At 48.2% G+C, this 14,328-nt stretch overlaps 4 protein-coding genes across 4 annotated transcripts; all 4 read right to left on the bottom strand.

Annotated features, from left to right (window-relative positions):
- Positions 1 to 172: 172 nt before the first annotated feature.
- F5Y00DRAFT_78759 (uncharacterized protein) lies at positions 173 to 2,125 on the bottom strand. Its single transcript, XM_048014144.1, has one exon. The coding sequence runs from the start codon at positions 1,746 to 1,748 to the stop codon at positions 273 to 275; it is 1,476 nt and encodes a 491-aa protein (XP_047864883.1). The 5' UTR covers positions 1,749 to 2,125; the 3' UTR covers positions 173 to 272.
- A 583-nt stretch (positions 2,126 to 2,708) lies between these two features.
- On the bottom strand, positions 2,709 to 3,228 carry F5Y00DRAFT_78765 (uncharacterized protein). The gene is made up of 2 exons (XM_048014145.1): positions 2,881 to 3,228; positions 2,709 to 2,813 (listed from the first exon to the last, which is right to left on the bottom strand). Exons 1-2 carry the CDS (start codon positions 3,098 to 3,100, stop codon positions 2,749 to 2,751), a joined length of 285 nt encoding a protein of 94 aa, XP_047864882.1. The 5' UTR covers positions 3,101 to 3,228; the 3' UTR covers positions 2,709 to 2,748.
- Positions 3,229 to 7,853: 4,625 nt separating this feature from the next.
- On the bottom strand, positions 7,854 to 9,299 carry F5Y00DRAFT_78643 (uncharacterized protein). Its single transcript, XM_048014143.1, has 2 exons — positions 9,169 to 9,299; positions 7,854 to 8,870 (listed from the first exon to the last, which is right to left on the bottom strand). The coding sequence occupies exons 1-2, from the start codon at positions 9,173 to 9,175 to the stop codon at positions 8,251 to 8,253; spliced, it is 627 nt and encodes a 208-aa protein (XP_047864881.1). The 5' UTR covers positions 9,176 to 9,299; the 3' UTR covers positions 7,854 to 8,250.
- Positions 9,300 to 9,697: 398 nt separating this feature from the next.
- F5Y00DRAFT_237186 (MED14-domain-containing protein) lies at positions 9,698 to 14,008 on the bottom strand. The gene is made up of 2 exons (XM_048007785.1): positions 11,488 to 14,008; positions 9,698 to 11,432 (listed from the first exon to the last, which is right to left on the bottom strand). Exons 1-2 carry the CDS (start codon positions 13,416 to 13,418, stop codon positions 10,001 to 10,003), a joined length of 3,363 nt encoding a protein of 1,120 aa, XP_047864880.1. The 5' UTR covers positions 13,419 to 14,008; the 3' UTR covers positions 9,698 to 10,000.
- Positions 14,009 to 14,328: the final 320 nt, after the last annotated feature.

Below are 14,328 nucleotides of genomic sequence, written 5' to 3'. Positions count from 1 at the left end.
TGACTCCTATTCCCGTGCCACTTCTTTGCCCTCCCTCCCTTCCGCCCCCCCTTGCTTGAAACAAATGATATAAATGTACTAACGGCGGTGCAATATACAAAGCAAGAATCGAATCAAGTATAATCCTTCCCCTTTCCTATACATGACTGGGTAAAGAGTTCGGCGTCTGAGCTAACTAGGCATAGTCAAGGTCATATGAAACTAACAATGCCTATTCAGTGTCTAAGCCCGGATTTGCGCTGTCGGATAAGGTACTTAGTGCGAAGAGCATCCTATGCAAGTTCACCAAGGACCTGTTCTCGCAGGGCTTCGTACCGTCTGCTATCGAATCGCTTTCTTTGCCAGCCGTTGGCGCGCAGGCGCTCTATACGTTGCTTTAGAGCTTCGTCGGTGCAGCGTATGGCTGAGGCCGCGGACGCCGGTCGACTGATCACTCTAGGACTATCTGGACCTGGCGAGTCGGTGAAACGGTCTCGCTGACCAGGGGCTGTCCACGGTGGCGAGTCCGATCCGACCTCAACGGGCAGGGTATTCGCACGAGTTAATCGCATCGCACCAAGGGGCGACGAAGGTATAGGGGAAACGTCTCCTGATGATGCTGACGCAGGTATCTCCGGTGTATCGTTAGGTTCAGCAAGTAAAGCCTGAACTCCGTCGCGATGCCATGAGATTTGCGAACGTAAGGCCGAAAGCTGTGCGCACATCCTATTCATTGAACGTGTCTGCAAGAATGCGTCGAGATCGAATTTGTCGTCCACGATGCTCAACTCCTCCGCGGATTGGGAATCACGAGGTATGGGGCGCTCTGGTATTGTAGGTTGTGGTTCGAAAGATGGTTCTGGTTCTTGTTCTTTGGACTCGGATTTCGATAAAGGTGCCGACTTCAACTTATTTGCTGAGAATAGGGGAAGAGAGCTATCCGAGTGGTGAGGAAAGATGTCATCCTCCCATCCCAAGGTAGGGCTGTCTGGGCGAATATATGGTTCGGGTTGGAACTCGATTAGATCGGTTAGTCCGGAAAAAGAGACCTTCTTCTTAGCCTTGACCACTGGTTTCGGGCTTGGCTTTATCACGGCCTCGTCTCCCGTTGAACATACCGAGGTCCTAGGTGATGAGAATGTCGTGCTTGAGCCTGATGATCGTACACTAGGCGACAATCCCGGGGAGTGTAGACTGGAAGTAGTAGAGCATGACGAGGCAGACCTTGTCTTTCGAGTTATGTTTTCCTCCGTGTTCTGGATCAACGTCTCGGCCTTACTATAGTGAATCTCGGCATCGCTAAGTAACCTGGTGCGGTAAGTGGATGAGCACGATAGTGGCCTGGCGCAAAGCTCGAAAGAGGACGCGGCATAGAAGTGTAAATAAATTAGGTATAGAGGCTCCACGTTAGATGTGTCTTTGAGGTTATCTATAATCTCGCAGCATCTTGTTGAGCATGCCCGGTACTTGTGGTTAAGATACTTTCGCTTGACCTCATCTATAGTATTCTTCCATTCTGATGAGGTGGATGGAATAATGGGCAAGGCAGGTGGTGGGATAAGAGAACCTCGCCTTGCTGTCCTAATAGCTGGTAGAGACTGCTGCCGGCGATGAATTAGGGATGATGGTGGGGATGAAAACGAAGATGAAGATGAAGATGGAGCCGGTGACGTTCTTCGGTTTATCTCTGTAGTAGAACCAATAGTTGAACCAATTGTTGATTTACACCCCGCAGAAGTTGGTAGTAGCAGCGGTATTAGCCCACTCATGATTCCTATTGCTTATTGCTGAAGCAAGCGTGATTGCAACGGTGCTGTGATAATGATGGAGTCTTGGATTCGGCGAATGTCCACGTGAATATACTCGTTCAGTTATCCGAATCCGATGTTGAACCAAGAGTGAGACAGCAGCTGAGAAGTGAAGTCGATCGACAATGCAGGCTGCCGAGAATTGAGGCAGCACGACTAGATTTTCATCGGAGAATCACACAACAGTGGCGAAGTGCGTGAGTCTGTATATCGGGCAAACTGGAAATCTGTGAGACCAATGCTTGATGGTGGATATTCGAGTATGACAGGCGATGATCGAGTCTTCGGACTAAAAATGACAGCTGTAATTCGAAAATACCGGAGTAGTCTTTAAGTTATTTTCCATACAACTCCCGAGGTCACTGACGCGTCAACCGTCCCTGTGGCAACTCCGAGCAAACCCGTATCGACGACAACACTCAAACTGATCGAGTCACAAGAGATGTATCCCGAGAAACTGGTATTGAGTCAGGATATTTCCGCTTTTTTAATCAACCCCTAATCCAACAATGGAATCCAGAATCCTTCAATGCTGATTAAAAAAAAAAGTTAACCCGTTTTACTGAAATGCCTTTTTGGATTTTTGAACCCCTTCGTGCCGTTCCGAGGCGGCTGGAAAATACAAAAGTCGATAATCGCAGGCTGGCAGGCTGGGGATCTGACAGCAAAGTCCGAGAGTTTAAGATGACACAAACGAAAGCCAACGAGGCCAGGTTTACGTACTGTACGAAAGTATATCTAACAATAAACTCGAAGAAAAGAAGCAAAGTTGCTGCAGACGCGGAACAGGGGGGGTTGTCCCTATTGACGCAGATACCTGTCAGAAACTTTCAGAAGCAAAAGAATGTAGTTATTTTTTTATTTGAACAATGTTTCAAGTAAGAAAAAAAAGGACGGACGGCATCAACCAAACCAAAGAGTAGAGATAGAGATATTCAAAGGAGATATCCGGGTGGGATCTCTATATTAATCTGACAATTTCCGAGTACCCACGAATTGGATATTGGTGCCCTATCCCATTTAAGTCTGGGGTACAATGTGTAAATTTACTTTGATGAGGTCCAAGCATCCGCCCGCAGGACTGGAGACTGACCTTGGATTGGTTGTAGGTTCGTGTGAGGAAAGTGATCGACACCGGCATGGAATAAGAGAACCCTCAAAAGGTCAGGGATTATGAGATGCCAGATGCCAGAGTCTAGTGTGTCTGTGTGTGTGTAGAGGGCTACATAGAGGCTGGAGCACGATGCCACTACAACGTAATACCCAGTAAGACCTGCAAGACCTAGCAAGCAAGCAAAATGTATGACAACCATGGAAGTTCAGGATGAAGTCAAACATTGAATCCATTCCGTTTCCGTCGACTCGATTTCTTCTTCGACTGCTTTTGCTCTTAGGTAGGTACTCGTACTCTCACCTACTGTTTGCTGCAATGTGTCGTACATAACGGACTAAGCTATAAGCCTCTTCTCTTTGCAGACTAGACTGATACGAACGGAGCTGATAACGGACCGGAAAGGGTCAAGATCCGAGCGCTAGAAGAAAATGAAATGGCGTAGAAAAGGGATAGAATTCATACATAGAATTCGTGGCGGGTGAAAAGTGTCAAAAACCTAAGTGTGAAACAGTCAGGCAGTAAAAAAGGGCAGGGCAAGTTGAAGCAACAGAGCAAGAAGTTGGCGGGCCGCGCGGTGGCAGGTGGCAGCCACTACACTAGGCAGACTACTATGTACCTCCTAAGGTTAGCAGCAATCGCGCCAGCCATAACCATGGCGCCCATGGGCAGGGTACCTACCTAATGACAACCGGGTGGCATTAGCGTTACTTTAGAGTCCGTTCCATCCTTGTTTAACTGGCCGAGATGCGTGGCTATCGGTACGGTTCAAGGTTCATGATATCCATTTTCCCCTTGCAGAAAATCCCAGGAAACGAAGCTAGAGAAGTGCCCCCTTCTTCACATCCCTGTCGCGTACTCCTTATGTACACCATAAACGGCAACGCTACAGCAAATTTTAAGATGATACTCTCGGATACTTTACTATGCCTTATACCACGCAAATATTCCACATCTACAAACATTTCTCCTGTTTTCTTATCCCCAACCTTGAGTTAATACTACCATCCTTCTACTTTACAACGTATGCACATTTACTTTCGCTTTTACACTCGCCTTATACATAGCAGCAGTGCACGGACACACAGACAAGCAAAGCCAATAAGAGCGTAACATCGTGGCATATCGGGCTGCACACTGACCGCTATATGATCCAAGGTTCGCCGATAAGAAAATCCGTATGTAAAATCTCCCCCCTGACCAGACGTTAGGAACGGGAAGAGGACAATGTCCAAACTCGTGCTACAGTGAGTGAGTGAGTGATACGCTGCTGCAGGAACATTTCGTCGATAAACAGCGCTTGTTGCTGCGATGCAACTTGAAGTGCATATATTATTAATTACGTCGTAATGACTACATTAACTAGCTAGGTAGACTATGTATCTGCCGCTGCGCGCTTGTACATACATAAGTCCGGCATCCACGAGCGGGCAGGGGAATTTCTCGCGTGGTCTGTTCGCTACGCCAACGGAACAATCCCCTAATGGTCCAATAATGGTCCAAATCTTCAACACCTGCCTCGTCTCCTGCACCGTCGACACGGCTTGGTCTTCATGAGACTCAAAGTACGTAACGGCGATGAGGGGCCCTTCGCGAATCTTTCTCAAAACGATATGCGGGGTGGAATCTCTCGTTCTTGGCGACATCGTGATGGCCTCATCTAGAGTACAGATCGCGCACGTCCTATGATTCCCACTCCTATCACGACAATATCCTAGTTAGAGTCTTGTTTACCTTGCTCGTCGTAATCAACACCACGGCGGACATTGCTGCGCGTTTACTCTTGTTGTGGTTGCATTCTGAACGCTACATAGTACTCTAGAGCACCTTGATGAGAGATGCCAAGAATCTAACTTCACGTCAGAGCCCTTTGCAGAAAGATCGACAAGCAGAATACTCGCCTTTTTTTACCGGTTATCTCGCATGTAAACGCTGCCGTCCCGTTGCTGCATTGCAGGACGAAAACGAGTTAGTCAAAAGCAGACGGCGATCTATTCCCATTGCACATACGGCCCATACATACGGCACAGCTAGCAAACGATATTATTCTCGTAGAATATGGATCTCGCTTCATGTAAGATTACCTACACTATCTACTACCGCCCGATGAGTTCGGTCGCAGTTCTGGCGTCCAGTCCGTCTCTAGATTTTCATAATACCGGTGCAAGACCGCTTTAAGCCAGAGCTATTCCCCGTTTTGCCATGGCGAGTGGAGCGTCGGAATATTTATATGCAATATTTCCACGCGAACCGCTCGGAAGCGGATATTAGACCGCTAGTACCTGACCGCTTTGACAGAGTGAGGCTTCGAAACATAGTCGCGAGTGGATTTCTACCGGGCCGGTAGAACCTATTTACATGCTTTATTTTCCGTAGTTCTAGACTTGAAATATCTCTTACGAAATCGACCGAGCCGGAAGTTGATACCTGAAATTGATACCCGAAGTTGGTGCCTGAAGCATCGTCTGGCCTAGGTATCTCGGAAAAGAACAACACCGGCACTACCGTTTCAACCGCTGCCGCAGTCTCGCCAAGTCATGTGTCGTAGCCTTATGCCGGTTTAGACATCTAGTTGGTGCTAGGTATTTGAACCCTACGAAGAAAAGCACGAAGATCAACCCTTGCTCTTTCTTTTTCGAGGGGGTAATCCCGATAGCGAACCTCGTCAATCCTCACGTAGTATCTATCTTCCTCGCTCGGAATAACGGCGAGCGAGATATCATAAGTCTCATGGTTCTTTGCGGCAATCTAGTAGCCTTACATAGTTTGACTTCATAGCTGTTCTCAAACCTACCTACTATGTATCGCCATACTGCTGCTAATGGCCAGTGCCTCGCATATGCCAGCCCGCTTTGATCTCTCCCTACATGCAGAACCCCTGATACCGGCTTCCTTCCGTCGCCGTACAATACCTGCACAACCCTACATGGATCTTCCTGATCTAAGCAATTGAGATGGGTGATGTTGAAACTTGACGTGCATATACCTACTAGATCCGCGGGATAGACATGCTGCGAGTTTTCGTCCGATTGCTCCTTTGCCCTCTGCAAAAACCGGTTACGACCCCTGGATCTTACTAAGAAATATACCTACGAACTCGTCGTAACCGTCCCGACAGCGACAGGTCGTTCGATATCGACGAACTCGGCCGGAGCTCGCGGCCGCTTCTGCTTCCGTGGCTGTAGGTGCGGATTTCAGCGGTCGAGGGGGTCCACGCCAGGACATGACTTTCATTAGCAGTTGAGGTCGGGATACTGCGTTACGATTGGTTCCGCTCCGGGCCCTTTGCCTAGGAACTCTTAACTGCCCTCGATATATACATACAATGGAGCTCGAAGGACTCCCTAACCATGCTCCCAAAAAGGACGACTCCTATTCAGTACTCGCCAAATACCCTGCTAAAGCTTGGTGGTCTGGTAGCGCTGTACCTATATGTCTCGTTATATTTTAGATGGAGCAACGTGAGTAGAAAGCTGCGAGCTATCCCCGAGTGCATAAATTCATTTACTTAGACGAGCGCTCGCTTTTAGGAACGCTGTCTGACCTCACGGCCATATCGCCGTACGAAATGTTCTCCCCGAGATTTTCAACGTTTTACACTTCTCCTAGCAACTTCCCAAATAGTTATGTACGATTAAAGTAAGGGACATAAGTCACGATTTACGATATGTATTTCTGGCGACTTATTACCGGAGCAAGAGGCTAGAGTTACTAACGGCAGCTAACTTTGCTACCTAAATAACCGAATACACAAGTAACGCGTAAATACACCGAGTTCGTGTGACGACCCTAGAAATTACAAGCCGGCAACGTCTTATCAAATCGTATCTGACGAAGAGACGATATTTTAGTTGCCCGAAGCTGCCTAGGCGAGACGTGGGAATATAGTGAATACATGTCATAGATTCTAACCGTGTTACCTAGATTGGATTACTTGTGTTCGCATAGGCCTTGTCGAAGTACCGCGATCTCTCCCCAGAGCTTCTGATGGAAACTTGAGAGGCAAATAGCTCATGCTAGGGCTCCGAGGACATTCAAAACGACTTGGAGTAGATACCCGGCGTAGAGTGTCGAACTGGACTATTGATAGGGATCAACCGTGGCTACGAACTTGCGTCGAGCGGTAAAGATTCTAAATCATATTCAAATATCCTAAAGTACGGATTGATACCTACACATCAACTTGCTTCGGTAGAATATTCAGTCATATTAATCCTACCCTCTCAGCATTTCCTCCCGTCACTCCCAATAGTCCTCGAAATATAGGTACTATCGTAATCAGACTTAACTATATGCAATTACTATCAAGAAATATCGGCCCGAGTAAGCACAGACTACAGTAGTGTCTTTACGTCCCTGGATGTTCTATGAATGCCAAACTTAACCTCTCGAGTACCTACCTCCTCGGCCACCCTTATTTTGGACTTGGTTACATACCTTACATACCTTATTTAGCATTCGAGACCCCCGATATCCATGGCTATGTTATTTGGGTTCTTATATAATGTATCGGTTACTTTTGGTCGGGCAGCGAAAACGTACGATACGATACGATACGATACATAAATTCGGCATGATATCCTGCGTCCTATTCTTACGCACGAGCGACGAATTATAAATTAACAGATACACTAAAGCGAATAAACCTAGGCAAGATACATATATAGGTTAGGTACCTAGCTATCATCAACCGGTGCTGGTGTGTATGTACATAGTCAAATAACTCACTCAACACCTCATCGAAAAGGGGGATACATAAATCTCGTGCGGATGTACCCAAGTACCTACCTGATAAAAGGGGAGTGTTTGTTGATTGGTCGGTCGCAAATGCCTACCTACACTTAAGGCGTAATAAGAACGTAAAGCAATTACTGCAATCAAGCCAGTTTGGCCGAGGTAAGTTTTTACCAGAACTTCTACAAAAAAAGAAATCACGCACTAACAAATCCCGTAATAGTGGTCTAAGGCGGTGGTTTTAAGTCTTCAGGATCTTGAACACCATTATCGAGAGATGCGCAGGTTCGAACCCTGCAGCTGGCAACTTTACTTTTTTCACTTTTTACCTTTTTCCTTTCCTTCCATTCTTTTACCTCCCGCTGTTTGCTTTTGTTTTAGTAATGCACAGTCTATTTTTTTCACCTTCACTTTTATATACGGCCAAGTCTAACACTCTGATTACCTACCTAGTAACTCTAGGTCAAGTAAAATATTTATATAAACCCAACCCATTCTAGCTGTAACATAGCCGTCGTAACTATGAAGTAATCAAGACATATATATATGAAATATGTACGCCCTTAAACCAATCTACATCCTCTCCTCATCGCCTATCCACCACCACCCTCATCTTCCTCACTCCTTCACCTCCCCCTTCTTCGCATCCTCAACCAACCTCGCAGCGATCTTCCTATGTATCTCCCTCCAATTACTCTCCACCTGGCCCTTCACAAGACCCATCAGTAATTTCGAGCAACTAATCATAACATCCTCCACCAACTCCAGCCCCCCTTCTTCTTCTTCCCCCTTTCCCTCTCCCTCTTCCTGCCCCGTAGTACCCTTCCCCTTCCTCTCCCTCACCGTCCACCTAGTCTCCATAACCACCGCCAACGGGCTGCGGATCCTAACCCACAAGCCGTCCCTAAAATCCACAAACTCCTCGCTGCTCACGACGCTCGAGCTCCACACCGGGTTCGGCACGTGGTCCACCACCTCGTACAGCTTGACCGCGGGCTCGCCCAGCGGCTCCAGGTCCCGCGGCAGCTGGTACGCGGCTTTGGCCTTGGCGGCGTCGGCGCTGGAGGGCGTGGGGGGGAGGGCGCGGTGCGAGACGTAGTGCGGCTCGCACTTGAGGTAGAAGACGTGGTCGTGCAGGAGCGAGACGGCCGCGGCTTTGGTGATGCGGGGGGCGTGGTGGTGGCCCGGGGAGGAGGGGATCGGCGAGGTGTTGACGAGCTTGGTTGTTCCTGTGAAGACTACATGAGTCCGGAGGGTTAGTTGTTTGAGTACCTAGTTATTCTACATAGCCGGGCACCTAGATAACTAATATATATATGTGTGTGTGTGTGTGTGTGTGTGTGTGTGTGTCCGCAGTGATCTACGAGTGTGATGTAGAAAGGCAATGAGGATATATAGGGTATAGCACCAATGCAGCCAGCTGAAGATGCGATAGCAATATCTCGCGGGTGGCCGCGCTGCGGGGGAATAGGAACAGAAATAGGAATGAGAAGGGCAAATCGGAGGTTAGGCTCGTATATACGGCATAAAACTTACACGACATTATTTCTTAGATCTACTCTGTACTGCCCTATCTCGTAGGGTATATTCAAACTGCGTCTAGGAGAGAATTTAGATATCTTCGAGTCGATCCGTCAATTATTATTTAGAACGTAAATATCAGCAGCAGTCGTACCAACCAGTCGACGATATTTACATACCTACATGTACCATACCTAACCTACCTAAGCCTTAGCTAACAGGAGCTCGTATAGGTACCCTGACATCATGAATCATAAACGGCTAAAGGGCCCCTATCGTATGGCTGTCGTGTTCCCAAGGTTGCATCTGTAGCGCCTGGATTAGGTATAACTTATACTGGTAACTGATCCTGAGCTACAGGGCCCTAACAGCACGGTCCGTCGCCGCGAAACCGCTATTCAAAACTCGGTTCCGGTTTCAACCCGAAAGGAGAATAAATGCCGTCAACTTTGCATGTTCCTATCATGTATAACTATCATGTTTTTATTAGTAGTTTCGGTTATCCTCCCCATCTTCGTAAACCGAAGGGGATAGACAAATTGAATACATTAACTCAGGTACTTATTGCCATACTACCTATCTGTTATAGGAACATACATTCGTCAAAGTCATCGCATTGCTACTCAGAAACAAAAGCGTCCCGAGAATGTAAATCATTACTAATAATTTCATTTGTGACTTTCGGACGATGGAGGCAATTCTCCTGTCGCCTCGTGCCTCTGTTTCCTAAGGGTATCTCAAGTATGGCCGGCATCCCCGATTCACATCGCAGTCTCTCTCTAACACTTTTTGGTCGTATACCTGCTTGCTCCCTACGCCATCACTGATTTATTTCCTCTTCCGCTGCCTAGTCATCCAATACCACCACTTGGTCCGTCTGCATTCGAACCCTACCGGCTGCCATCGCCTTATGATACATAGCCTGGGTCTGGTTCTTAGCCGGCACCTGGGCTTTGGGATGGTTTTGTTTTAAAAGCGTTGGTGAGCGCGTCAAGAGCCGCCTAACGCTTTCGTCTACGGCTCTGATCAAATCTCCCACGCTGTGGTCCGTCTTGCACGCGGCCGCGTCAACCAAAGAACGCCACACCTTATTATCTGCATTCCAGACCTTTTCAAGTGCCTGCTTAAACTCATCATCGGGTTTCTTTACCGTGATGGATTCCTCGCGAGACATTACCCATTCGACACCATCGCGACGTTTTTTGAGTCGAATCTGTAGCGTTAAACGGCGCGGGACGTGTGAATTCCTGCTAGGTGGAAGGTAGTAGCGTATATCGAACCAATCCAGATGCGCTACAAACACTTCAACGCGACCTTGGTTATTTATCTCGAGAGGAGCCCAAGCATCCTCGACTGAATCCAAAGCGCGGTGGATTGGCAACGTGCTCGATAAGAAAAATGGTAACTTTTCGCAGCGAAGGTCCGAATTAACAAGTTGTCGGAACAGATCCAGGGCGCGTAGCTGAGGGTTGCCCTTGTCGAACAGTAGCCTAGTTCCGTTCGGACCCAACTCTAATGTCGCCTTCCAACGGTGACCATGTAGCTGCGCTGCCGTACCGGCCTCCGATTTTAGTCGGTCTGTATAATTAACCACGATCTTTGTAAGCGTAATCTCCTCGCACTGGATGTCCCTGTCGCTTTGGCGTATCGCATCGATGCAGTCGGCTAGCTTGTCAATAGCCTGTAGACGTTGAGCAAGTGTATCCAACATCGTGCCTCCAATTTTCTCCTCTAAACGAAGCGCAAATACCCCTAACCGTCTGCTAAATGCCACATCCCGTTCAACGTGCCCCTTAAGGAGGCCAAACCTGGACGGTTTGGAAACCTGAATCCGAGCTTCTAGGAATATATGCAACGACTCTTTTTGTACCGACGCATTTTCCCCGGTACCCTCGACGGTCATCAAATGACGGTCTGAAATCTGCGGTTTAGTAGACGGGCCACTTGCGCCCCTGAACGTAATTTGCACGTAGTCGTGCGCCCAAGATGCAACTTGCCGACCGGGTTCGTTCGGTTGGGATGGCCTCAATATATCCGTAAGCCTTACAAATATGGCTGGAACCCTCAAGCTAGGGGGGAGGGTGTAGTTGATTCCGGCGTAAGTGGAGTGTTTGATTCGTCGATGATGGAGGGTCCTCATGTCCGTTATATGAGAGATTATAGCGGCAGTGAATATGGTCAAGTTGGAGAAGAACTTGTCTTTGAGGTTTAGCATGTAAGAGCTGAACGGCAACTTGGTAAATGATGAGATTCGCGGGTCTCCAGTAGGAGGATTATAGCTGCGCAATATTTCATTAGCTGTGGGCTCAGAGAGGGATGGTCTTCAAAACTTACACTTCCGTCAAGCACCATACATCCCCGCTTAAGCTCATATTTACCATCAAATACCACCGATCTGTCCAACCACGTCGTCTGAGCCACACAAGCTGGCCGACTTCCCGCGACTTTAATGCCTCCTTAACAGCCTCCGTTTTCACGGGCGCTTTACAGACGAACCAGCCCGTACTCTTCCCGCGTCGGATAATTTCGTCGACGACGTAGTGACATCTTACACCTTCTACACAGACAGCCCCGTCTTGAATAGGATCTTTCGATAGCCAGTTTAACCTGTGCTCCCCTTTCCAAGACATGCTCGACTGCGGCTTCATCGTGAACAATCCGGTGATGGGGCTGATTCTAACGGTCAGATAGTGGTCGTAACCTATTTGCACCCTGAGCGACGATTGTGACGGGTCGTCCTCTCGTACGTCTAGAGCAAGACCGGCTTCTCGCTTGGTGAAACGTCCGCTCGGTTTTAACTTGGAGTATATTGAGCCAAGGATATATCCGATATGCCTTCCGATGACACGGTTTAAGAGATCCTCCGTCGAGATAACCGCATCGTCAAGTGGAACCTCTACGTCCTTCACCTCCTTATTATCCCTAAACCAACGTAAGGTAAGATGACTCGTCGATTTAGGGTCCTCGGGTGCATCTGCTTTCTTGCCGGTGCTAACGCCTAAGATGATCCAACTCTTCGGGCCTTCCGGCGGGTAGCGGCCGACCCAATATTGAATAGCCAAAGCCCGGTTAAGCCGCTCGACCTTGAGGGTATCCACCCAACGATCCCTGTTCAGCTCGGCAGCCTGGCGCAGGTATTCCGTAATCTTGTGAGTTAGTACTAGCTCGTGTAGGAATTTATAACATCCCTTAAGGCCTTCTTTTTCTAGCACTTCGTTGACTTTGCCTTCCAAATGCATTCTCATCGAGTCGGATAATTCAGAGGGTGCTGGGGTAAAATCGAACCGGAAGTCGATGAACCAGAACTGCTTCTCGAAGTCCTCGTCGGCTATCGTGAGGTCTACCTCGAACTCACCAGGGACTTTGAAGGTGACGCGTCCAGAATCGATGGTGTAGTCTCGAAAATGGTAAGGGATATTATCATAGTCCTCTAAATTAAGTCGAATCGAAAGTAGCGTGTTCAGGTTTTCGATCCATTGCAGCTGCTCTTTTTGAGTCAGAGGAGGAGGGTCGATGTAATTAAGATCCGGCATCCAGGGGGCGGTTCCGGTGGAAAGTACGTGGAGAGCAGTTCGCAGGTCGGGGTTTGGAAGTCGTGCGAAGGCCAGGGACCATCGATGATCTGCCATAATAGCTATAATATCAAAGTACCTCTTCTGCTCCATTCTGATAAGAGAATGCAAGTCGATCAGACTGCTGACAGATGAGGCGTTCCTGCTCCATCTCGCAATTACCGTCGCTTTTACCCATTCGGCGTGTTTATCCTGGATGAAGTTTAGAATTCTAGTCTTTTTGCTGAGATTTTCGGGTGAAGTATCGTCTGTTACGGCGGGACCATGTGAGGAATTGCCGTTAAGAACAGAGGTCGGCGCCGGCATCTTGGCCAAAGCAACGATCTCATCAGCTAGCTGGTTGTGGGTTTTCTGCGCGAGTCGCGATAGCAACACACTCAAGGGAATAAATCCATCTGTAATATGCTTTATCTCATCTGGGAGGTCGTTCATACGCGACGGGTTAGAGCTCGTCCGCTGTACCTGCGCTGCATTCGCGGCATCGCCGTGTTCCTTCTTGTTCGCCATGGAGCTTGCTCCGTTGTTGCTACCAGCCCCGGCCCCGGTAGGAATGCCATTGTGTCGGTCAGGAGCGGATTGAGGTGCGTGGTTCCCGTTGCCGTTGCCGTTAACAAATTGGCCGTGGTCTCTGTCATGATTTGTGGGTAGCGACGCCCGAACGCCGTTCTCCATCATGACGACACCAGGCATCATATGCCTCGAACCCCCTTCCGCCGGCGCGGCGCGAGACTGAAGTTGGGCTCACCAGGGCTTTAGCAGTATCGATCGGAAAACAAGCGGGAGATATCGATGCGGCGATGCTCTGAGGCATGTGTATATATCGTCGGCGAGAGGGGTGCGAGGTCTCCTTTCGATGCAGTCTGGTTTTTCTAGTGTTTTTGTCCTGTTCGCATGGGACCTCTTCTCGTAAAAATTAAAAAAAAGTCGAAGGATACGAGGTACAGAATTAATAATGCCTCTTTAGTCTCTCTAGGAAATGAATGGTAGGTACTCGGTAGTGGGTGTGTTTGGGTGTATATGCGCAAAGCGACGGTGAGGATTGTATGTAGCGTAAAGGGAATGGCGGAGACGCGATGCTTAGCAAAATGTTCGTTGGTACAAAGAATGGCGAGAGGTGGAATGAGTTCATGCGTAAAGGAAATCGTCGAGGCGAGGCGAGGCAAGGCAAAGGCGGGTACGGATGACGGACAGAACAACAGCGACCAGCGACCAGTGCGTTCTTGCCTGAATGAGTCTTGGCGTGATTTGAACCTTCCTGCTACCTGCTACCTGCTACCTGTACAACGTACAACGTACAACGTACAACGCCTACGAATACAAGGTCATTAGGTTGCTGTGGTACACACTATACTAGGTAGAGGTAAGATCCCAATTTTAGTATTGTACTAGCCACGTTTAGTAGAACCTATCACAGCGCGACAGCCACACATACTTTTTACCGATAGCGATAAAGAGACCTAAAGAAACCTAAGGTCCATCCCACCTAAAGTCTATCCCCATCAATCATGCCCAAAGAGTCATCCTTTTTCTATGGGGAGCTCATGTGTGTTACTATTTTGGTTCTTGATCTCCGCAAGGTTGAATAGAAACATACATATATACA

The sequence above is a fragment of the Daldinia vernicosa genome (genome assembly GCF_022497035.1).
Source record: "Daldinia vernicosa strain CBS 139.73 unplaced genomic scaffold F5Y00scaffold_23, whole genome shotgun sequence".
In the NCBI taxonomy this organism is placed as follows: domain Eukaryota; kingdom Fungi; phylum Ascomycota; class Sordariomycetes; order Xylariales; family Hypoxylaceae; genus Daldinia; species Daldinia vernicosa.
The sequence above is the reverse complement of the archived record's forward strand: the minus strand, read 5'-3'. Positions and strand labels throughout refer to the sequence as shown.